The following is a 24944-nucleotide window of genomic DNA, read 5'->3' as shown; positions in this document are numbered from 1 at the left end:
CAGAACGCTTTGTTGACATAAAGCTCGTTAAAATACAATCAAGTAGCAAGTAGCATAGGCTACAATACTTTACACTATTGTGTATACTCGATTACCTGAGTTATTAGGGAGAGGGGGGAATGAAAAATACGGTTAATCCAATATAGTATAAAAACATTAAACTCATTAAAACGCTGTAAACAGCCAATAAGTCACGATTTACATTTTTATAAACGAAATTCAATATTGCACAATCATTATTATTGTAAATTTCAAATTATTTATCTTGGTTCAGTTGTACAAAAGGCAACGTTTAAAATTGTAGCTAACTCAAACTCAACTCATCACTGGCCAAACATAACATTGCTATAAATAACGTAAATATTAAAGGAACCTTTCGAAAGTGTTATAAGGTACTGCTCATGATAAACAGATAGGCTACAGATAGGTGCTGTGTCACAGCATAGGAATTGATAGATAAGTAATAAAAAAGTGTAAAATTATATTTAGAGATAATTAAAACACTCTTAAAAAAGAATGTAAAGAGAACAATCTTGTTATTCTCTTTCTTTGTTCTTCTGTTCATTAATAGGTTTCTCTTCAATTCATGCACACATTAAACAAGTCGCCATATTTAGGCCTACTCATTGGCCAATCACAGCTTTACTAAGTTACCATGGTTATCACTCAATCACAGTTTACTAAGCATTATATCGTCATCATTCCCCAGCTGTTGTATCTGAAATCTGTTGTAACATAGCGCACAGCAGACAGAAGTGTATAACGGAGCAGACGATTGTTGGCGCAAGCCTTGTTTCCATTTCATTTCCATCAAAGGAGCTCTGATGTTTCTAAAGGGAGGGAGAGGGGATATTCTGGTAATAAAAGATTCCTTAAAATGAGGTGACTTACAAAACTCTAATTTTATTTATATAGAAAGATAAGTTTTCCAGTCCTTTACAACACTGATTCACGGTCTTTTCCCGGTAATCAAAATTCAAGTACAACTTGATACACACAGAATCTCCGGTTCCCGACCTGGATGATGGCTAGTTATTTAATTTAATTTACAGTTACATATTAGTACTCGTGATAAATCAAACCCGTTATGTAAGCCAAAGCCACACGGTTATTAATCTCACTTGGTTTTGGATTTGCTTACAAACGTGATCGGATATGGTCAGGGCCTACACAGTATTCTTAAAGAACATTTATGTAAACATATCAGTGACAGCTAGGAAAAGGAATCTTTATCAAAACAGCTGTTCGTAATTTCATATGACGTGTTCTCTTAACAGATTATTAGTATTTCATAAATTAATGACGTATGTAGTAAACATGGAGAAAATAAACTAGAAAAATCACACAAAATTGTATTTTTGATCGTCCGTTATTTTATTTCCAAAATAGTGAGGCCATATTTTAATGGCTATAAGGACTCTCTCGCCAATCCTGTGGATACACTTAAACCATTAGAATCATAATCGGTACTCTAGTTTCTCTAGTTTTCTTCAGAGTAGGCCATGAGTAGGCTAAATAAAATGCCTTTTGGGCCGTGACAGACGGACATAAATGGAGATAAGACATGTTTCAATAACTCAATAACTCATTTATTTAGCTAGATTAACATTACAAATGCATAAGCCAAGTCAAATTCACAAAAAATAACTATTTAACTAACTTCAAAATCAACATTTTAACTTCAGTTTCAGTTAACAGTTTCAACTTCTTCAATGTATAAAACATAAATAACCCAAAATATGTATAATTCTGAGCAATGTACAGACAAAACTATAACTTTATTGATATAGATTAACTGGGTTTGAATTTTAAATATAAAAACAAAAATATAAAACTTCTTTTATAGTTTTACAAATAGTGCTGGGCGGGGGAATAATGTTTCTCTGTTTCTCATTTGTTGTGTACATCATTTATGGGGGGGGGGGCTGTTGCTCAATTGGGGGGGGGGGGGGGTGCGTCATGAGTCTAGGGGGGGATGGGCACCCCTGGATAAAGTAAACAAAAGACTTGAAGTTGTAGCATGTGTTCATAGTAAGCCAACTACCCACAGTATACTAGCAAATTACAAATACAGTACAAAAGGAAAACATCACTTAATAATTAGCATAATATTTAGCAAAGATTATACTGAAGATTACTCGATACATTGTAGGGAGTATGTTTTATAGTCTATGGTTTTATCTATGATTGTAGTCAAGGGCAGCAGTGCGAAGTCTGGGATCTGTTTATGACGATTAGATTAGATTAAGGTATCTGCAATCCTAAAATGCTATGGGAAGGGAAGGAAACAGGTCCGCGACATAGGAAGTGGTGAAGGAAGTAATAAAGGCAATCATAAAATGCTATGGGAATAGAGGGAAACAGGTCCGTGACGTAGGGAGTGATGAAGGAAGTAGTGAAGGCGAGCAGTCCGGAGTGTGGGGAATGTTTATGACGATAAGATTAGGGTATCTGCAATCCTAAAATGCTATGGGAAGGAAGGAAAACAGGTCCGCGACGTAGGAAGTGGTGAAGGAAGTAGTCAAGGCGAGTAGTCCGGATTGTGGGAACTGTTTATGACGATTATATTAAGGTGTCCGCAATCTTAAAATGCTATGGAAAGGAAGGAAAACAGGTCCGCGACATAGGAAGTGGTGAAGGAAGTAGTCAAGGCGAGCTGTCCGGAGTGTGGGAACTGTTTATGACGATTAGATAAGGGTATGGGCAATCCTAAAATGCTACGGGAAGGGAGGGAAACAGGTCCGCGACGTAGGAAGTGGTGAAGGAAGTAGTCAAGGCGAGCTGTCCGGAATGTGGGAACTGTTTATGACGATTAGATAAGGATATGGGCAATCCTAAAATGCTATGGGAAGGGAGGGAAACAGGTCCGCGACGTAGGAAGTGGTGAAGGAAGTAGTCAAGGCGAGCTGTCCGGAGTGTGGGAACTGTTTATGACGATTAGATAAGGGTATGGGCAATCCTAAAATGCTATGGGAATAGAGGGAAACAGGTCCGTGACGTAGGAAGTGATGAAGGAAGTAGTGAAGGCGAGCTGTCCGGAGTGTGGGAACTGTTTATGACGATTAGATAAGGGTATCTGCAATCCTAAAATGCTATGGGAAGGAAGGAAAACAGGTCCGCGACGTAGGAAGTGGTGAAGGAAGTAGTCAAGGCGAGTAGTCCGTAGTGTGGGAACTTTTTATGACGATTAGATTAAGGTGTCCGCAATCTTAAAATGCTATGGAAAGGAAGGAAAACAGGTCCGCGACATAGGAAGTGGTGAAGGAAGTAGTCAAGGCGAGCTTTCCTGGGTGTGGGAACTGTTTATGATGATTAGATAAGGGTATGGGCAATCCTAAAATGTTATGGGAAGGGAGGGAAACAGGTCCGCGACGTAGGAAGTGGTGAAGGAAGTAGTCAAGGCGAGCTGTCCGGAGTGTGAGAACTGTTTATGGCGATTAGATTAAGGTATTTGCAATCCTAAAATGCAATGGGAAGGGAGGGAAACAGGTCCGCGACGTAGGAAGTGGTGAAGGAAGTAGTCAAGGCGAGTAGTCCGGAGTGTGGGAATTGTTTATGATGATTAGATTAAAGTATTTGCAATCCTAAAATGCTATGGAAAGGGAGGGAAACAGGTCCGCGACGTAGGAAGTGGTGAAGGAAGTAGTCAAGGCGAGTAGTCCGGAGTGTGGGAACTGTTTATGACGATTAGATTAAGGTATTTGCAATCTTTAAATGCAATGGGAATGGAGGGAAACAGGTCCATGACGTAGGAAATGGTGGTGAAGGCGAGCCGTGTGGAGTTTGGGAATGGATTTATGCATCTCCAATACTAAGGTGCTTTCAGAGTGAACTAATGATTTTCCCCGAGCAAAGCTCGGTCCCCAGGTACTTTTATTTATATAGATAAATAAATTTACTAAGTTTGATCAAAATATATCCAAAAACAAATCAAATCAAAATGCCTTTATTCTTGAGCGTTTCTCAGTACAATAATAGTTTACACTTTACAGAATAACTCATGTCACTAAAACTAAATATTTACAGGTCATGTATGCTACGACTAAGCTGCAACAGTTTAGAATACTCTCCACAAGAATAACATAGACTTTTAAATTTACAATTTTTTGAAGTTTCTCCGTTATCAAATAAGTGTTCAAAATACTTCAACATACTAAATTATTTGTTTTTTAACCTCTTTAAAATTTTTTGGAGAGAAATTGGGAAATTTTGTGTTTTGAGGGTAAAAAAATAAGCAAACCCAATTTTTAAATAAGTATGGATAGCATTTTTCATAAAATCAGCCGTTATTTAGTAATTTAAGTTATACAAATAAAAAAGGCTGCCATTTTGTAATAGTTGTTTGTTTGTAAATACATTATGATTAGATAAAATTATACCAAGTTTCATAAATATATGTTAAATAGTTCTTGAGATATAAATTTAAAACACAAAAAACAAAATGGCGGATAAAAATGACTATCGAGGCATTTTTGAAAAAAAATTTTATTCTTGATTTTGGGGCGATGTCTACTTGTACCGGCGTCTAGTTGTACCTCCTGCATTTTGGTGACAGGCGTCTAGTTGTACCTCGTCCAAAGCTGTAGGTACAACTTGACGATGGTGCGGACGTCTAGTTGTACCTACGTCTAGTTGTCTCTACGTCTAGTTGTACCTCTTAAAAATCTACAGGTACAACTAGTCGGGTACGCCACCGTCTACTTGTACCTCATACGTCTGCGTCTACTTGTTCCTACGACTTCTTGTACCTACGACTACTTGTACCTACGACTACTTGTACCTACGACTTGTTGTACCTACGCCTACTTGTACCTACGTCTAGTTGTATCTACGGCTAGTTGTATCTCCCCTTCAACTTGTCACCAGTTTAAGGGATTTATTTTATTTCTTTAAAAACCATACAATCTTACACAAATTTTTTATAAACAACTTGCTACAAAAGCCAGGAAAATTTGGCTTGTCTGCAGCTCATTGAGAAACCCCTGTTCTTGATAACAATGTACTTGTGTCCCTTGGTCAGTCCTTATCCATATTACACTTTGGTTTTCCTTATTTCTTGTCAAGATCTGCTATCATTGCTTTTTCCACTTAAACTCTACCTTTCTATAGAAAACTAACATTAACTAGCTTAAACAACAACTTTAAACAATTATCTTAAATAAATAAATTCAGAGTTTACAAAAACAAGTAATTGAGTAAAATGAAGTGTTTTTGTATGGTATTAGTCACGGAGAATATTACAACAAGTTCAAATTAAAAATGTATCCTATGTTATTCTTATGGATATTACGTAAACTGGCGTATTTTGGTTGTTGATGTTGATGTTGATGACTTGGACAAATTAGTTTATTTTACACTTAACTACTAACTTTTCTCAAAAATGGTTGGCAGCACTGACTGCATGTGATTAAGACTACTGGTACGACAGCTCCCACATTTCTAGCAGTTTTAGTGGATTTATTGACGTTAGAAGACTTAATTTTGTGTTTAAAAGATTATTTAGTGTCCGCATAAGATTAGTTAGCTATCAGCCCGAAGCTAATCGTGTGCCGAGGTAAATAATCGACATATTGTGGTGCGTTGTGGTGGTGCGGCCGAGCGGGTCTGTGCGGGCGAGTGGAGCAGTGAGGACACCACGTGGTGACAGACATTTTGAGGTTATATGTCCGACCGCAAAATCAGTGATTATTTTACTCCTCGTAGATTTAAACGACATAGATACTCTAGTTCACCAGAGTTGGAATCGAACACAAACCCTGACAGGCGTGCTAGATTGACGTGCGATATGGACAGTGTAGCGGTAAGCAGTTTGACTATGGGTCAATTGTTAGAGGGACTAAATGATAACATAAGTAGACTACTAGACCAAAAACTCGCTAATCTAGCTTCCAAGCAGGATTTAGTCACCTTATCGATGGAGGTTAGTAACCTTAGTAAGGGATGTGATAAAATAAATGAAGACATAGACTCATTAAAGACCCAGAACTCGAGGTTGATTGCTAGAATAAATGACCTAGAGAGTCGTTCGCGGCGAAATAATCTCGTGTTTAGAGGACTAAAGTGGAGTGGTACACCGGATTTTTGTCAAATTATAAGGGACTTCTGTTCGGAGCATTTTGGAACTGATAAGTCTAAGTTATGGGTCAATCGCGCACACCCCTTGGGGAGGGACGGTAAAGCCATTATAGCGCATTTTCCGGACGACTATGACCTTGAATACATAATGGCTCATGTGAGGGACCTTAAAGGCACCAGGTACGTGGTCCATCGAGATTTGACTCGGGAGGTTAGAACGAAACGCGCCTATCTAGCCGAAGTCCGTACGGAAATTGAGAAAGTCTCCGGGAAGCTCAGAATGCCGATCGTCCACGACCATCTGAAGGTGGAGAACACTCGCTTCACCTGGGAGGAGAATAAATTGATGGCTGGGAGAGAAGACGGAGGGCAGAAGCTACTACACATCCTCGGCAAGGACTTCACGGATTTTCTTAAGAATCTCGCTGAGAAGGGCCCTGGGAAGAGGACAGACCGCAACCCAGGTGTGAGAACAACGTACGCGGAGGCGACGAAAGTGGCGAGGGAGCAGCAGCACGTGTCGACGGCGGCGGGTACGACCAAACCGACACCGACAGTATCGCCGGTGGAGTCCATGGCTTCATCTCCAGGTGCCAAGGTCTAGGGAGTGGACGCCGATCCTGTAAGTGTCACTACTTTCAGAGCGAACAAGGAACTTAGTATATTAGCATACAATGTTTGTGGACTTAAAAATAAGCTAGAGGATAATTTATTTATAGATTTTGTCAATGAGTATGATTTAATTTTTTTACAAGAAACATTTATTAATCACGAGCAACATGATTTAGTTTTAAAAAGACTAGTTAACTTTAAGATAGATTTTAAATTTGCAGTAAGAAATGCAACACTAGGTAGACAGTCAGGTGGTATAGTTTTAGGAATAAATAAACAGTCAAAATTCTTCAATAATATTAAGTTTGAATATTTTAGAAATATAACTGCTTTTAAGTTACTGGAAGAAAACTATAATAGAGAATTTATTATTTTGCCAATTTATTTGAATTATAGCACTTGGGAAAATGATTTCGAAAATTTGTATGAAATAATCCATGGTAACAATGGTAAAAATTTAATCGTAATCGGGGATCTAAACAGTCGAATTTCTAGTGAGCAAAACATTACTGAAGATACTAATATACTGACCAATGCATGCCTAAATTATGATCGAAAGTCAAAAGATACAGTTTTAAATGTAAATGGGAAAAAAATTTTAGAAATGTGTGATGATTTTGGATTACTTGTATTGAATGGGAGAACAAAGTGTGATTCTAAGGGCGAATTTACTTTCATAAATAAATTGGGAGCGTCAGTGATAGACTTAGCACTTGTTTCAATTCATTGTTTACAAATAGTTAGTGATTTTAAGATAATAGAGTACATTGGGTCAGATCACTTGCCAATACAATTAACTCTTAAGATAAGGAAAGAATTAGATTCCAGAGTCGAGGGACAAGTTTTATCTTTACTTCCAAGATTAAAGTGGACCAATTTTGATGATTTTAATTTTAAGGAAAGAATACACACTGCTGCTTTAAATTTGCAATTGGACATAGACGAGGAAAGAAATGTTAAGAGTCTCATTCAATGCATTACAGAGTCAGCTCATGTTAAACAAGTAAAGTCAAATACAAATAACTCTTTCAAGTTTGCAAGGAAACAGCCATGGTTTGACTTACAGTGCGCTAAAGCTAGGCACAATGTGTTTAAACTATTGAGAAAGTACAGAAAAAGCGATGAAATCGAGATAAAAAATGAATATATTGAGGCCAACAGATCATTAAAAAATTTACTTAAAGCAAAAAAAACTGCTTACTTTGACAATATGTATTTATCTTTGACTCAGGCTAAAGACAGTAAATGTTTATGGAAACTTATAAATAGTTTTAAGATTCAAAGTCCTAATACAGGTGGTCAAGTCAGCCCAAACGAATGGTTAGAACACTTTAAGAGTCTCTTGAACCCGCCCCTGCTGTCAGCCAATGTCTGTTATGCGCTTCCTCTTATTCAAGACGACTTTCTAGATAAAGAATTTAATTTGAACGAATTAAAAACAGTTTTATTGAAAGTAAAGAATGGTAAGGCACCAGGAGCTGACGGAATACCCTACGAGTTCTTTAAAAATGGTTCAGAGTCATTTTTAGTTAAGTTGCTGAATTTTTATAACAATATTTTCAAAACTAATAAAGTACCGAAAAGTTTTAAACAATCAATTATCTATCCTCTGTTTAAGAAAGGTGATAAAAACATTGCACAAAATTATAGGGGTTTATCATTTATAGATTGCGTAGCTAAGTTATACACAAGTTTACTGTACAACAGATTAAATCTTTGGATAACAGATCATGATAAGCTGTGTGAATATCAAGCTGGTTTCAGGAGTGGCTATTCGACAATTGATAATGTTTTTATTCTTTCAAATGCTGCAAAATTGTGTCTCAGTAAAAAAAAGGGTAAATTATATACTTTTTTTGTAGATTTTACTGCAGCTTTCGATACAATAGATAGAAATGCTTTGTTTTATAAGTTATCATGTCTTGGTATTTCTACGCATATGTTACGCGTTTTAATGGATTTATATAATGGTACTTCGTCAGCTGTCTGGTGTAAAGATGGAATAACAGACTACTTTGAAACAGGCCTCGGTCTAAAACAAGGAGATGTTTTGAGTCCTTTATGTTTTAACTTATTTGTAAATGACATTATAGATTCATTAAGTGGAGGCTGCATTTTTGGAGATGTTCAAATTAAGGCTTTGTTATATGCTGACGACATTGTGTTGATGGCTCCGACGGGAACCAGTCTGCAGTTAATGATAAATGACCTTGAGAGATATTGTCAACAATGGAACTTGACTGTGAATTTAAGTAAGTCAAAGATTATGGTTTTTAGGAAAGGAGGGAAACTGAGGAAAAATGACAAATGGTATTTTCGAGGTGAAAGAATCGATGTGGTTAATGATTATAAATATTTGGGAATAAACTTAAATTCTAAACTATCCTGGGGTTTGCATTTAAAACACAAGTGCAGCTCTTCAAAATTAGCAATTAACAGTATTTGGAATACATTTCTAAATAACAAAAATGTACCTTTAAGTAAAAAATTCACTATTTATTTTTCAATTGTCAGATCAACTCTTTGTTATGGGTGTCAAATATGGGGTTTATGGGAAAGTGATTATGTAGATGGGACTCTTTGTTATTTTGTAAAGAAAATTTTAGGATTGGCAAAAAATACTCCCAACTATGCATTGTATCTCGAAACTGGACTAGAAAAAGAGTACATTTATACACTCAGCATGCATGCTCGTTACATCATACATGCTCTGTCACTGCCGCCGAACCGTCTACCAAATAAATTAGCAAAGAAAATAATCAGCGAAAATATTTATTGGAGCAGAGATTGGAAGGGTCTTGGAAGTAAACATGGAATTGAATTATCCTTTGATGTGAATTCCATTGAGGATACCCAGCGACACCTGTTATCAGTAGTAGAGGCAGTAAGGGGGGAGAGCAGGCGGGGATTAGTCCAGGCGGCATTGGCCTCACGATACCACACAACTTATGCTTCACTGAATCTTGACCTTGGAGATAATGGATATCTATCAGATAACGTTCCTGATATTGTTAGACGATGGGTATTCAAAGTAAGGACAGAGACTATTTCCTTAAATTTTAAACCTTGGATGACAGACGCTAATTTTATATGTTCTTTGTGTAATCTAAATGAGAATGAGGACACTTATCATTTTGTTGCTCGTTGTCCAATTTTAACACAAATTAGAAATAAATGGCTATTGAAACCTGTTTTAACTCGCTCAGAATTTATAGATTTTCTTAATGGTAAGGATTGGCGTTCGCTGGCAAATTTTCTTAAAGAGGCTTGGAAGTATAGGTGGGATTTGGTTTTAGAATTCAATGTCTAGCAGCAAAACAATATACATATTATAGCTTATTACAAATATTTCACATTTTTAGTTGTATAAAATAAAATGTTGTCAACCCGGCAGACGGTCTTATGACCATTGCTGTAATGTGCTGTTTTTAGTAATTTTGTTGTTGTTATGCAGAAGATTATGTTTAGTTATAAGTTCATATGTATTATGGAGTTTATTTTTGTGTTAATAAAGCACTTTTTTCATTTCATTTTTCATTTCATTTCATTTTCTCAAAAATACATCTTAATTACCTTCTACGCAAACGTAATTAAAGCTCAGTATTGAAATACCATTGAAAAAAATAACCCAGTTATGACTTTTTTGCGCGCGCTTATTAGTTCTTAGTAAAACTAATCTTGGTTTAGTTGCAGACTACATAGCCAGTGTACACATACCTAGCTCAGTATAAAATGTAGTTTATATAGTTTAAATGAAGAAATATATAAAAAGAACAACATAATATGAATGTAAACAATAATTTACATTCAATTGAATCTAACAAGAACATGTATTCAAAGGGAAAAATATACCAAAATCAAAATAGAAATTAAAATTCAGTTAAGTGTAATCACTACGAGCTGTTGGCCCGTCCTACGGACGGGAATCGAGCAGTCCATTAAAACTATATATAGTTATGTCTATTTCTAATTCAAGCTTAGTGTAAGCAGTTCAAAATTTATTTTAAAGAAAAAGCTGCCAATATTAATTAAAACTTGTGATCGTTGTTACTTTCCCAACCTTTCCTCAAAAATTCGAGTAGTAAAAGATTTTACTACAGATCGGACGCCAGACAACTTAACATTCGATAGAGTTCGTGCTGCTATGGAAAACAGTCCTCGCAGGCCCGCCTGAAAACCAGCGGCTTGCCGAACATGTCTGACTGCTCAGTTACACGAATTTTAAGGTTAATTTTCATCCCTACGGATTAATTAGAATAATAATCTGTTTCATTGTGTAATCAATTAAACAGTCCTTATCAGACTATAAGGACGTAAAATACGCGTAGGTACAACTAGTCGTAGGTACAACTAGACGTAGGGACTACTAGACGGAGGGACCACTAGTCGTAGGGACTACTAGTCGTAGGGACAACTGGTTGCTCCCAAGCTAGGTGATACTACTTGTCGGTGGGATACACGTCTAGTTGTACCGACGTCTACTTGTACCTACGTCTAGTTGTACCTCCTAAAAATCTGCAGGTACAACTAGTCGGGTGTGCCACCGTCTACTTGTACCTACGTCTAGTTGTGCCTAGGACTAGTTGTCCCTAGGCCTCGAGGTACAAGTAGATGTAGGTACAACTAGTCGGCGGGACAATGAGACGCGGTCCCTTGATTTTAATTTTATCTTGACCCAATTAGCCTATTCCTTAATTCTTTGTATTTACTTTCTTAGGGACACCCTGTATAGTAGGGTGGGTGCACCCGAGAAACGACTGTTTAAGCTTCGGTTTCTACTTGTATCTGTCATGGGAAAATATGCTATTAAGCTATAGTGTACTGAATGATTTTAACAACATGTCCACATATCCGTATTCTCCTGTACTTCCTAATTATAAAATTGAATGTATTATCATTATAATGTTCAAACAGGTTGTTGGAAAAAAATATCGCACATAAATCATTGAAACAGTGAATAACCACATATTAAATAACGTTTTAAAATTGTATTATTCCGCTCGTTTTGTTCAAAGAAACCATTAAGGATTCTCTTGTCGGCGTCCAGCTTTCCTGTATTTCATAAAGATATCATGTATTCTACCACAGTTAGATGACAAACCATTCATATAACAAAATCGTGGAATCAAATTCATTAATACAGTAAAATGCATTTACATATGACATTTCCTGCAGCCAACGGTAATCGGTACGAGGGTGACTGGAGAGCCAATCAGAAGCATGGCTACGGAGAGTTCTACCACCTACAGACAGGTCAGCTGCAAGCTGGGGTGTGGAACAAGGGAACTGCTGTGTGTTCTACAATGAGCGACATCATGTTCCGCCAGGCCTGTTTGCAGCCGACGCAATACCCTATGAAGAAGGTACTGGTACTACAGTTCATTATGCAAGTGAAAAACCAGCTTGAGCATGTTTATAAACATTGAGTCACCTGTGCGGTAAAAAATGTTTCCTATCGTCTGCATCGGGAGTATAGATATCATTTCAATATCGGTTGTTATCGTACCAACCACTCGATTGTTTAGTGCAAAGCTGACACCAAATAAATCAAAGGACAATCAAAACTAATAAGTCCATTCAATAGTCGATCAAAGATTTCGATATGACAAATTGATATTATACTTCTCGGTACTAGGAAAATGTGCTCACTAAACAGAGCCTGCCAGCTGTTCTGCCGTCAAGGCCGTAGCCAGGAGCGGGGGTTGGGGTCAAACCCCCCTCCGAAATCCCTAAGTTAAGTACAGTAGACTCCCTCTTATCCAGACGCCTTTTAACCGGACATCGGTTTAACCGGTCTACACTCGTCGGAAATTAAATTTATTTTACCGGACAATTTTTATCAGCACACCAGTTTAACCAGACTAGATCGGCAGTACTGAAACTACTGTTCTCGTGGGAAAGATTTGAGACCAGTGATCACGTGTCTAAATACAATGCCCTCCAAAATTTATGTCGAATACTGTATACAGTATGTATTTAAATGGTCTGTTTTAACGAGTTTTTGGGAACGTCGGTTTAACCAAAAAAAACCGTTATCCGGACTAGCCTCGGTGCGGAGGAGTCCGGACAAGAGAGAGTCTACTGTAGTAAAAATTATGACTAGGATTAAAAAAGTGCAAGTTAAATTATAAAATAGAAACCACAAAAGAGGATCCAACAACATAACACCATTGCATAAATCCAATATTGCAACTTTTGTGATCCTAGTTACTCCCACCCCTTACCCATGATAAAGGTTGTTGACAAGCTAATGAGAGAAAGTATGTGTCAGATTGCTGATACTGTTTATTTTACTAAGAAAATGAAGGTATGTAAATTAAAATTTGATAAAATATTTACTATACATCCTTTTTATGCCTCTTTGAGCCATATTACAGGCTTAGTACTCCCAAGACTTTAGTTATTATTTTTTAATCTCACAGTCTTGTTTTGCACAGAATGAGCTGGAGTCCCCAGATCTGGTTTTTGAAGCAGAGTTACGTAGAATCTTACACCAGCAGGCTGAGCCAGAACCAGAGATGGTTGCTGAGGCCCCACTTCCCTCCCCTATACCTGCACTGGCTCCGTGGTTCTACGTAGAGTGAGTATAACATTTAATATCAGGGGACAAATCTTGCTTATTAAGTTAAAAGCACGGCTATAGAATATTGGCCGGCCACACTGAAACCAAGCGATGTAGGTTGCCCAGAGTTGTTCTAAACTACACTATAGCCTAGCAATTATCCCTGAACTAGTAATCCTTAACTACTTTTATGATGGCTGAAGACAGACTAGGTATGCAAGCAAACCTAATTATATTTTTTGATTTCTCAATCTTAATGGGAAGGATATGCATATAATATAGTTAAGTATATGTGTAGGCAAAATGTCTTACAATTATCTGAAAATTCTAATAACAATGATTCATTATTATAAAAACTGACAGCAAGAATATTAGTTCATAGAAAGCGATTTAATTTTTGAATTTTGTATATTGTACATCATAGGCAAATATACAGTCTTTTGATGGTTATCTAATATCTACTCATCACTGATACAAGATCATTATTTGTCCTTGTTTATGTCACACAAACCACATTATTGTGGTACAGTAGTATGTGTGCTTGCAATAATTTAGTATGCTTCATATCCATCCTTGTTAAACCTTTTCTTAGCTTAACTTCTAGCTAATATTTTGTAAAATATTATTTCCATACTTTTTTGTGATAGTAAATTAAATTTTGTATGTTGATTTTTATTTGTTTTCTATTTTGCAGTTGTTGTGACAAGGTGTTTCCAAAAAAGTCTTAAATAAAACACAACGGAAGATTTGTTTTCTTCAAAAAATGTTGAAAGTGCAAGTTAAATATTAATTATTAATGTTACATTTACAGTACTGGTTGTTAAGTTGATTCTATATTGTTAAATATTTCAAATAAATATTTATTCTGGCAAAAGATTTTGTGGTTTCTTTGGGGTGGCGGAATTGTACCCCCTGCAGGTTAGTGACATCACGATGACGTCTCATTTTCTCGACCAAAACGGCGTGTACGGGCTGGAATTGTACCCCCCTCATAAAACTTTGAAATTGATATGCACGAGTGGTTTGATTAAATCCACTGGCATCTAAAAAACTGTACGGACCGGAATTGTACCCCCTGGAATTGTACCCCCTCAGTTAGAACTCACTTTTATTTGGCCAGTGTACGGGGTTGAATTGTACCCCCCTGGAATTGTACCCCCCTGGTGACCGCAGAAGAAGATGTACGGCCCGGAATTGTACCCCCTGGAATTGTACCCCCTCCCTCCATTTCACCCAGGAGCTTGTCTATTGTGATTGCCAAGTAAAATCAAAACAATAGTTATGTTGGATATTAGAGGGGAATCGCACGAAAGTGAACTGAACCAAGTTACCCGACAGCTAACGAATTGCTTGTTGTGAAAGGATATTCTAAGAAACTGCAAATTAAGGCCATTCCGAGTAACGTGCGAGAGGCCTAACAGACTTCTTTATACGTTATTCATTAATATTTTCTTAACCTTCCCAAGTACTAACTGTTCATGGGTTAGCTTAAATTCACAAAGGTTAAAACTTTGACAAACTGTGAAATACTTTGTACCAGATACCTACAACTAAATTTTACAACAGGTATTTTGTCCACCTTTGCCAGTAATAGCTGTTCATAATTTGTTATTTAATTATATAATTTACAGTAACAAACATATACAGTCTGTGACTAAATTGCTTACTGACCTCTAATTCCAGAAATTAAGTATCATTTACGACGGCTCATTTTGCTTAACACCCGTCTTTTTACGGGAAAACATTGGCGAATATTACGCTACAATTATACATCCTCAAGCTCAATTTCTGACCACGGTAGCTGCACTTATGTGCTGTAACATACTAAATGCATGATTAAAAGGGGAAAATTAGAGGCTACTGTAACAAAGAAAAATGTAAAATAGGCGGATTGTAAATTCAGTAAAAGTTTGTAAATATTATTTAAAAAAAATTGGTTTATAGAGTTGCATATTTAATTATGTTTTAATGTTTCATTCTCTACTACTTCATTTTCATAATACCAATTAAGTTTATCGAGTGGGTGGGGGTACAATTCCACCCCGTACACATTTGGCTTTCTGATGGGGGGTACAATTCTGGGGGATACAATTCCAGGAGGGTACAATTCCGGGCCGTACATATCCTGCTCTTTTTAATATCTAATATAATTATCCGGTTCACTGATCACTTGCCCACATTAAATAGATTAGATTTCGTTCAAATCGAAGTGTATGGGGTGGAATTGTACCCCCCCTAGGCGTGACGTCAAAATGACGTCAACGATCGCCAGGAGGTACAATTCCAGGGGGGTACAATTCCGGCGACCCGTTTCTTTCACATTTCTCTCAGATGCTGATTTAAAATTGTATTAATTTATGTACACACATAGTGTTAGGCCTACATATACTGCATATACAGAGTGGAAAAAAGACCCGGTACAGATGAATATTAAAAAAAATTAATAAAGACAAAGCAACAAAACCTGGAACTAACTAAGCTACTGGTCATAAAAATGCATGGTTTGATATGCACATCAAAAGGTCTTAATTAGTGAATCCAATGCCGCAAACCTGAATTCAAATGGACAACAGAGTCAACCAGTCAACAGTTGCAGCTGTTCAAAGACTTCTTGAATTTTCAGTTAGGGTCAGCCTGCCAGGAGTCGGGAAAAATTGTAAATGTAAGCATTGGTCGATGGTATGCATATAAAATTAAAGATCTTTATTATTACATTGCCACAGACCTGAACCTTAATGGACAACCAAGTAATTATTAGTTGAATTAAAAACAATAGGGTTAAAATAGAAAGTAGTTTCTGCTTGGTAATAGGTTTCCCTTTATCTTGTTTCCCCACGTTTACAAGGAAACACTTAACTCTTGGGTATTTGTTATTAGTTGCATTTATTACTCACTCATTAATGAAGACATCAAACAAAAGTTGTTCACTTAATTCGTTTTGAGTCTTGTAAGTTGTTACAGTTTTTTATTGACTTTACGTATGTTATGGTTCTTAGTGAATGTGAGAGAATTATCATATTATTGATGCAGTTCATAACATTTTTAATGTTCCTAACTGAAACCCAATAGCTAAATCAACAGTTCAGAGGGAACAATAAACCACTTCGTAACACATGGAACTGAATTAGACCTTCCTAGAAGTGATCATCCACCGAGTGCAACAAACAGAGTTTGGGTGAATCCTCACGATACAGTGAGATCAGTTGTAGACAGAATGATATGTCCCATAGGTCTGTGCTACACGTTTTGGATAAAAGTGGCTTCAAACCATAAAAATTGACATTGCATCAAGAACTGAACAAACAAGATAGATACTAAACAAATTATTCTATAAAACATTATACACGGTATTTTCAGATGAGGCGCAGAAAAAACACAACTGATGGTACTGAAACAATAGTAATTCACACTGAATTATAGAAGGTCACACTCAACACCCACCTGAGTTGAATGTTTAGGCTGTCATCATACGAGGGAAATTTGTGGGGCAGTTTTTCATCGGAGACTCTTGCCTTGCTATGCTCCAAAATCGTATAATACCAACGATTCAAAATATCCTAGGGGACACAGCAAAATTGTTGTTAGAGATATCCTCGATGCTACGTTACCTCAAAGATGGATCCGGAAGGGAAGTGCAATTGAATGGCACGTACGTTACCACTATTCCACCAAACCATACTTAACCTCTTTAGATTTTTTTCTGGAGCTACCTTAAAGACAAGTTATGCAAAGCAAAACCACAGGATTTTCAAGAATTGACAAATAGTATTTTGAAGGAAAGTAGCTGTATTGATCGTGACGGTACTGGAGGCTTTCTACTTTCTTCTTTTGTTAGATGTTTAAATAAGCTTACTCAATTTTATATTTGTATTATATTTTATTTCATACCCTTTATATTCCTAAGTTATAAAAGTATGAATAATGAATACATTTTGTGAGAATATATTATCAAACAAGTCAACTAACTCAATAGTCAATTCACAAAGTCATCTATACAAAATCTTTACCTTGGCTAAATTTAACTGGAATGTAATTAATTCATTGGGATTTTCATCTACAAATTTATTTTGAGTGCATTATATTCCTGTAGGCTTGCTGATCCTCCACCATTTTCAAGAAGATCGTGTACTTTCTGTTGTGGTATCTGGAAAAAAATTTATTTAAATTTAAAGCTAACCTCTATGGCAACTCTAAAGATCTTCAGCCTAAAGCCGCGTATCTACCAACTAAACATGTTTGTCAAACAGTGTTCGACAGACATTTTGTAGGTCCCCTGAAAATTTTTCGGTGTCGGTTTGGTGGAGACACCTTTCCAAACATTCTGAGTGCTGTTTTCATTGTTTCTAGTGAAGATTGGCATTTGCTCATGTTTTTTTAAGACATAGTGTTTTGTATTGTTTTTTGATTGATTTTCAAATCAGTTTCGGTATTTTTCAATGGACATTATAAGTGAATCAGCAGTGATTGAGTGTAGAAACATAATAGTAAAATATATAACATAATAAAATGTGGACAGTAGAAAACACCATTACTCTGATCCAATCATATGAAAAACATTCTTAATTGTGGAATCCATGTGAAAAAAAGGTATAAGAATAAGTACAAACGGAATGATGCTATCGCAGAAATTGCTTCTGATGTGGATTGATTTTTTTTTTTTGTAAAAAAGAAATAAGAGAGTGTTCTTGCTCATAAGCAGCAAATAAGCAGCTGCTAGGCACGCTAAATAACGATGCGACTGTGTATCAACAACCAATCAAAATGGTCGGATCTCTTATAAGCAAACATTAATTTATTAGTCTGTGAGCTACTAAAAATGATCGTCAAATATGTTCTCCTTTGACACAATAAGGGTTTTGCGTTTTGGTTGAAACCCATTCAGGGTTGCCACCATAGTGGGATGCATAAAATTCATGCAGAATTCATGGTTTTCATTGGTAGTTTAAAAAATTTCATGGTCGATGTGCTTATACAATTTAAACACAATTGAATTTTGCTGATTTCATAAACTGACGTCAAAGAGGCAGTTTCTTTGTGTGTTACTTTTGAATAACCTTTCATACTTAATATACAACTTTTTTTGAGTGATTTATAAACATTCAAAACAAAGTTGAAAAAAAAACTGGTCCAGCTGAGACACCGTATTGGAGAAGAATTGTAAAATGTATTAAGTCTAGGTCTATTTCAGTTTTTTCACCAGAATAAAACAAAAATCCCACTCACTCAGCAAAAAAGTCCTGTTTTATCTCCCTACATAATTGTCATAAAAATGTGCATTCTCTTTTATCTTATTCCACAACGTACTAAGATATGATGGTTTTATCCAAAAAGCTAAAAAAAATCAGGCGCCAAGAGTCGGAAATTTGGTTTTATTGTGCACCACGTTTCAATTCCGTGCATGGTCTAAAACTTCTGTTTTTGTGATTTAAGTCCCCATCCCCCTTTTTCATATGCGGGGGTAGGCCTACTAATGATTTTTCGAATCATATACAGTCCTCGGGAAGTCTCAGCTGACATCAGCATCTTTGAATGACTTGGAATGAACCAAGCAACTGTTTCTGATCGTGGAACATGTTAAATAATCATCTCCATACAGTATTTTCATGGTGTTTGTTTCTATGAACTGTTTTTAAATATGAAATATTTTTTATTTGGAAAATTTATGGTACTGGTAGAATAATTGTTCCTGATTTTTAAAATTCATGGTTCATTGGAGAAATCCATGCGTAATCCATGCTTTTTTTCATGGTCACAAGAATTCATGCATAATTCAAGCTTTTCAAGGTTTTCATGGCTGGTGGCAACACTGCGTATGATTTTATGGGCTGTCTATGTTTTATTCTCACTACAACATTTTGATTCAACGAGGTCGTACAATACAAGACAATCGTCTACAATGAGTTCATCCACTACCAACAGCGAAAAGAATTTTGATTGTTCAAAAAATTAGTAAATCTTGCCAATTTTTTGTTTTATCCTATCTTTGTAAGAATCCAAAGTTTTATCCCATCATACTAGTTTGGATTTAATTACGTTGAATAATTCTTTGTCGTTTATATTACCTAGAGCTAATATATATATTATATACAGTGTGTAAATTAAGTATTGAAACAAATCTGTATTTTTTCAACCAAAATAGATAGAAATATTCTTTTTGTGGTATTGATTTTTAACAAAGAATCCGCAATTTTTTACATAAACGATATTTTTAACCCTCCTAAGAGGATGTAGGGGTTGACTTACTTTTTTTCAAATAGCAACCCCTTATTGAGTGACCCCTCATTGCAAAGGGTTTGTCAAAAGAAACACAATAACGCAAACCCGAGGTGGATATCTCACACCTAGCCGAAATGGCAGGTATCCCAAAATTTAATTTAAAATGTGAAAAAGCACCAATTTTACAAATATGGTAAGAAATCTGTATTTTTAAAACCGAAATAGATATAAATATTCTGTTTGTGGCATTGATTGTTAACAAAGGTTCCGAAATTGTTTACATCAAATATATTTCATTGGGGTGGGGGTGACTTATTTTATTTTTTTCAAATAACAACCCCTATTGAGTGACCCCTCATTTTGAAGTTTGTCAAGACATAAGCAATGGTGCAAACCTGCAAACCTGAAGTCGATATGTCCCCTATAGCCAAAACAAAATGGCAGGTATTTAAAAATTTGAATTGGTGAAATGGGTGCTTTTTCACTTCATCAAATTTTTAATTAGATTTTTGTTGGCAGTTCTAACTGCAGTAAACACGTTTGTAGGCTAGAAATAAACTATTTACAGCATTTGAAGAAAATCATCAAAGCTGTATTCGAGATGTATTCGAGATCTTTGTGAGCAAATATACAAGCATACAAGCAAATTGTGGCGTAAATAAATATATGTTTTGTATATAGATGTAAGTAAACTGGTGAGAAGGGGCAACACTGCATAAGTGTCAATAGCCATTACTGAAACCTTTTTGTGACCTTTCTTGTTCTACACTTGACAAAATCCCCTCCGCGATAATATATCTTCCGTGTGTTCTATAGCCTTCATACACTTCTAAGGTGAGCTAGCTGCTATCCCCTTTATAATATAATTTAAAAACGTTGGTATGAAGGTAATTCTAAATAGCAACTCACTCTATGGAATGTGCATCAGGTTCAATGAGATCCGCCGGCCCTGCCATTGCAGTCACTGCTGCTTCCACAAAGGGGTAGAGTCCCGCTGCAAATGCTGCTAACATGGCAGCTCCGCCCAACACTGTAGGAGAGTTATTAACATCATACGAGATACTAGAGTACGAGAGAGGAGGGCACCTTTCAACAGTTTCCACTTCCTAAGTCACTATTATTTTTAACCTAAATTTTCAAGCACCTACAACTAATCCAATACTTAGAGAAAATTTTCTTAATTGTTTCCAAAAATAATAATTAATTTTATTGAGCCAACTTTTACATCATTTCTTATAAATCTTGCACTGTGTTGACATATACCCCACCTTCGGGGACTTTTCAACCGGGTGAAGAAATAAAAATAATAACTAAAAAATATACTGTAGAAATCAAATTTATTTTTTTGCTACACTACTGTGAAATCACTACTGTTTTCGTTATATGTTCATCACCTGCAAAAATTCATCATTACATTGTCTGACGCAAAAAGAATGTTTTTTACTATGCAAAAGTAATGTTTACAATCTTTTTTTTGATTTTTCTGACATAAACAAACAAACATTTTATTTTGTTAAATCAACTGTTTAAATTTGCAACAATCAAAACCGTGCAATCAATGCAAAAAAGGCCTAACCTAAAAAGTGCTGTTAATTTTTAAATGTTCCTAACTGTAATAAAAAATTATTCCAACGTATGTTTTTAATTTTAAAAAATTGGTCTTTGTAGTGTAGCGAAAAAAAAAGTTTTAAACACGAGTGAAAGTGGGTCATTACATATTTAAGACCATTTGTTTGAAGTGTAAGATTTTTCGATTACATACTAGAATATATTTTGAGTATAGTCAATGAATATAGTATTACAGATTAAGGTATTAATAAATAAATGGAACTTTTTGCTGTGAGACGGAGGGTTTGTCGGTCTGTGATTCTGGTCGCCGGTCTGATACATGCCGGGTGTTGGATCTTAATCACCCATGGCTATAATAATTGTGTGCACGGGTCAGGAGACTTGAATTTCAGTAGGTGGGGAGTTGGCAAACTTATAGAATTGTAGTGGAAATTTGAAAGTTAACATCTATTTTGAAATATAGCATATTTCATTAGGTTACAAGTCCTAAGGTGAATAATTTTTCCTTCATCAAAGAAAATGTCATTGCAGATACAGCACAAGCAGTTCCTGCAATTATATTTGTTACGACAGTTTCATCTTTTTACTTTGCTTCTCTCTACGTTGTTTGTTGTATCATCATTTTCAGGATGGTAAAATTTCCAACAATCATCCTTTTTATGCAAGAACTTCACATTGTAGTTCCATCCGTCTGCTTTAACTTAAATTTGTCCCATATACATGACAACTTTCTTCTTTATGTAGCAAACTGAACAAGGATGAAGTCATTAACTTGCAGCGCTGTTTCACCATTAAGGCACCTTTCAAAATCAATTTTTTTATTAACCTCTACAGTTTTACACATCAAAAGTTGAGCCAAATCTTCACACTCCGAATTATCTTGAAAGAAATTACATCTGCACTTTCGTTATGAGAATAATCAAATAATTTTTTTTTTGTTTTTTTTAGTATTACTTTTATTTCAACCAGAGCCTAATTTTTTTCTTTCTTTCCAATCTTTCCAATATTTTTTTTATTTGATTCCTTTCTGGTGTTTCCATCAATCAACACTGCTGATTTTAGTTTTTTTTGGCATACCCTTTTTTCTGTACTAAACCAGTTAAAATTGGGTAGGGCCACCTATAAAACTACTGTTTTTATTTTTGTCTGATTTGTTTCGCGTATGGGCTGTAAAAATTAGGGTTTCTTTGTTTGTACTCTGAGCCGTTCCCAACAGGTTGAGCTGATACTCTCTCAGGCATGTGATCTACAGATGAAGCAACAATATCAAACAAACAAAGCTATTGAATGGGCCAGACACCGGTTTTTACAAATGATGCAATTACATTTATTGATGAAAGATGCAGAATATTTGGCAGTGTATTTACCAGTGAAGCAAGGTTATGGATACAGATTGAAACCATCTAGTCGTTCTGAGCTACTTTAAACTTTGACTTGAAAGGTCCCGAGACCCCAACGTCCAAAGGCTGAAATCTAGTTTGAAGAGGAAAGGTCTCCAACACCATGACGTTTTCCTTGGCATGAACAGTGTGTTTTTTAGTATCTACAAAACCTGGGGACCAATTAATTGTCCTCCCACTTTTAAGGCTGTTGATCAAACCTAAACCTCCAGGTGGTGCATCAAACAAGATCAAGTTTAGTAATTTAATCTAGGAAATGCAAAAACAAAACTTGTATAACTGTATCTCCTACGACATTATTAACCATACACACGGTAATCATTGTAATGTTTGCCAGAGACCGCCTGACCCACTTGGCCAACTCCTAACACAAAAACAAACATGTCAATCATCATTAATATTTATAGAACTACAAACAAAATCCGGTTTATGGCTGGGTTTAGAGTTTTTCTAATTTTAGTCGTTTTAGTATGAAACTTGTAAAATTATGTTGTCGTTGTTGATTTGCAACGACATTTTGGAGTTTGCACAAGTTTTGATACACCAGTTTCATCGATGTTGTAAATTTTGTCTGTTTTCAGACTTGAGGGCACTTTCATAGTTGTCAAAAAACTCTGTTAATTTCAAACTCGTATTTTCTTAATGTTACAGTAGGATGCTGTTTCAAGCTCGTTATCCTATCTATTCCTGTAATTTTGTTATCCTGTCAACTATTAAGGATCTCACAGGCAAGGTGTTTTGCATAATCACGAGTAAACTGTCAAACTTGTCTGTATGTTAAACCATTGTTCATTTCTGGACATCTAATTATGTAATTCAACAGCATGGTTTCTTTTTGAATAGCAAATACTCGTTGACTCGTGTAGCTTGGGTTAACTACAGATCCATTAGATTCATCATAGCTACTCATACATTACCTTTTCTCAGTCTGTAAAATAGCGCAGAATAGCATGTAATTTAGTTTTGATATAGTTTGTTTTTATTTACATGTTTAAGACAGCGTTCTATAATATTATTGTTTGAGAAAATCATACACACGTATCTTCTGTTTTCTAACCTCCCAAACAAATTTAACACCGCCGAGCATTCCCCAGTTACTTATTGTTTTTATATGAGATAACGTTGACTATGTCTATTGCACATGATGTCTAACAACAATACATTATCCTTCTACTTTGCACAACATACCAGCCTCAGTACGTTGAGGCAGCAACACCGCTCGTCCGATCACAGAGGCTTGAGTCTTCACAAACACTGGGTTCTTGCTGAGTCCACCGCATATCAGCAAACACTCCATCTTGTGATGCCCAGCTGTCTCCAGGCTGTCTAGAATGTGACGGGTCCCATACTGTAAATCAAACAAATGTTTGAAATATATATCTTATATTAGCACTTAATTTATACGCACCAACTCATAAAAAGGTACTGTACACAGTTCACCATTTTTTCCAATACAAAACGTTTTAGTTATAAACTGTATATCTTGTGTATTTTACCAGAGAGAGAAAGAGATTAGAGATTTTTGTGATGCTGACACCCCAGAGTAAGGCGAAGAAGAGTGAATGATAAGTGTTCAGTGAATGATATCACAGCTTTGTTACATTTATGTATACAAAACATTTAAACAGCTTATGTTGTGATTCCTAATAAGATCAAACACATCAAACATGTGACTTTTGATAAGCAATTTTATTTGTAAGATTGAGGGGATTTTTCATATCGGTCTGAGAGTCCTCAAATTAGGTCTGGCCTCTGGCCAGGCTATAAGATAACTTTGCCTCAGGTCATTACGATGATATTAAAGTTGTAGGAATGGTTTGATTAATGATTTTTGAACCAAGCAATGTTGTCACAATCGCAGGAAGTATCTGCAAAGATAGTGCAATCAGAAAATTTACAATTTCGTCGCAAAAGTGTGAGAGATGTTCACAATTTTGATTAGGTCAAGGGAGACAATCATGATTGTCTCAATCACAGGAGATGTTCACTTTTTTGTTGCGACCACAGGAGAAATTTATTTTGCCACGACTGCAATTTTTACAATTGTGATGAGATTCATTATTACATAATGACCAATGGAGATATTTCTCCACTAACACAGAACTTCACAATTTCATGGCGAGGGACGTTCATGATTTCTCTCTAAACATGGGAAATAATATGCAATATTTTCAAACCGACTGTGGTATAACAATTTGTTATTTAATAAAAATTATTCCAAGCCAACTTGATTTAAAGTGGTTTAGATACCTGGACTGCTGAAATAACTGTATCAACTTAATTTCTACTACTTTCCAAAGTGACCCAATTTTGGTCCGAACTAATTTTGGCCCCAAGACCAAAGTTAGCATTTTTTTCATTTTTGGTTCGACCTGATTCAAACCAAAGTGCAAAAGTCCAGCAGACAGACCCATATTTATCAGCTCATACATACAGGCCTAGTAATTAAATATTTGATATTGTTGACACGTTGTTGTTGACTTTTCCTTAAAGACAAAAGCCACAGTAAT

General features: G+C 35.9%; 2 protein-coding genes across 2 annotated transcripts in view; one reads left to right on the top strand and one right to left on the bottom strand.

The window, feature by feature from the left end:
• LOC129005031 (MORN repeat-containing protein 3-like) overlaps window positions 1-14113 on the top strand; it is a 33334-nt gene extending 19221 nt beyond the window's left edge. The window contains exons 4-6 of the mRNA XM_054433789.1: window positions 11863-12050; window positions 13125-13267; window positions 13944-14113. Of these exons, the coding sequence (XP_054289764.1) occupies window positions 11863-12050; window positions 13125-13267; window positions 13944-13977 (365 nt within the window). The 3' untranslated portion in view covers window positions 13978-14113. The remainder of the gene's footprint in view (window positions 1-11862; window positions 12051-13124; window positions 13268-13943) is intronic.
• Window positions 14114-17123: 3010 nt separating this feature from the next.
• Window positions 17124-24944, bottom strand: part of LOC128982765 (FGGY carbohydrate kinase domain-containing protein) — a 48300-nt gene continuing 40479 nt past the window's right edge. Inside the window, exons 11-13 of the mRNA XM_054401725.1 lie at window positions 23623-23782; window positions 20375-20495; window positions 17124-17393 (exon numbers count right to left, since the gene is read on the bottom strand). Of these exons, the coding sequence (XP_054257700.1) occupies window positions 17312-17393; window positions 20375-20495; window positions 23623-23782 (363 nt within the window). The 3' untranslated portion in view covers window positions 17124-17311. The remainder of the gene's footprint in view (window positions 17394-20374; window positions 20496-23622; window positions 23783-24944) is intronic.

This window comes from Macrosteles quadrilineatus, unplaced genomic scaffold (assembly GCF_028750875.1).
Source record: "Macrosteles quadrilineatus isolate MER2022 unplaced genomic scaffold, UCM_ALF_1.0 Scaffold_1__1_contigs__length_201487025, whole genome shotgun sequence".
NCBI classification, from domain to species: Eukaryota; Metazoa; Arthropoda; class Insecta; order Hemiptera; family Cicadellidae; genus Macrosteles; species Macrosteles quadrilineatus.
The sequence above is the reverse complement of the archived record's forward strand: the minus strand, read 5'-3'. Positions and strand labels throughout refer to the sequence as shown.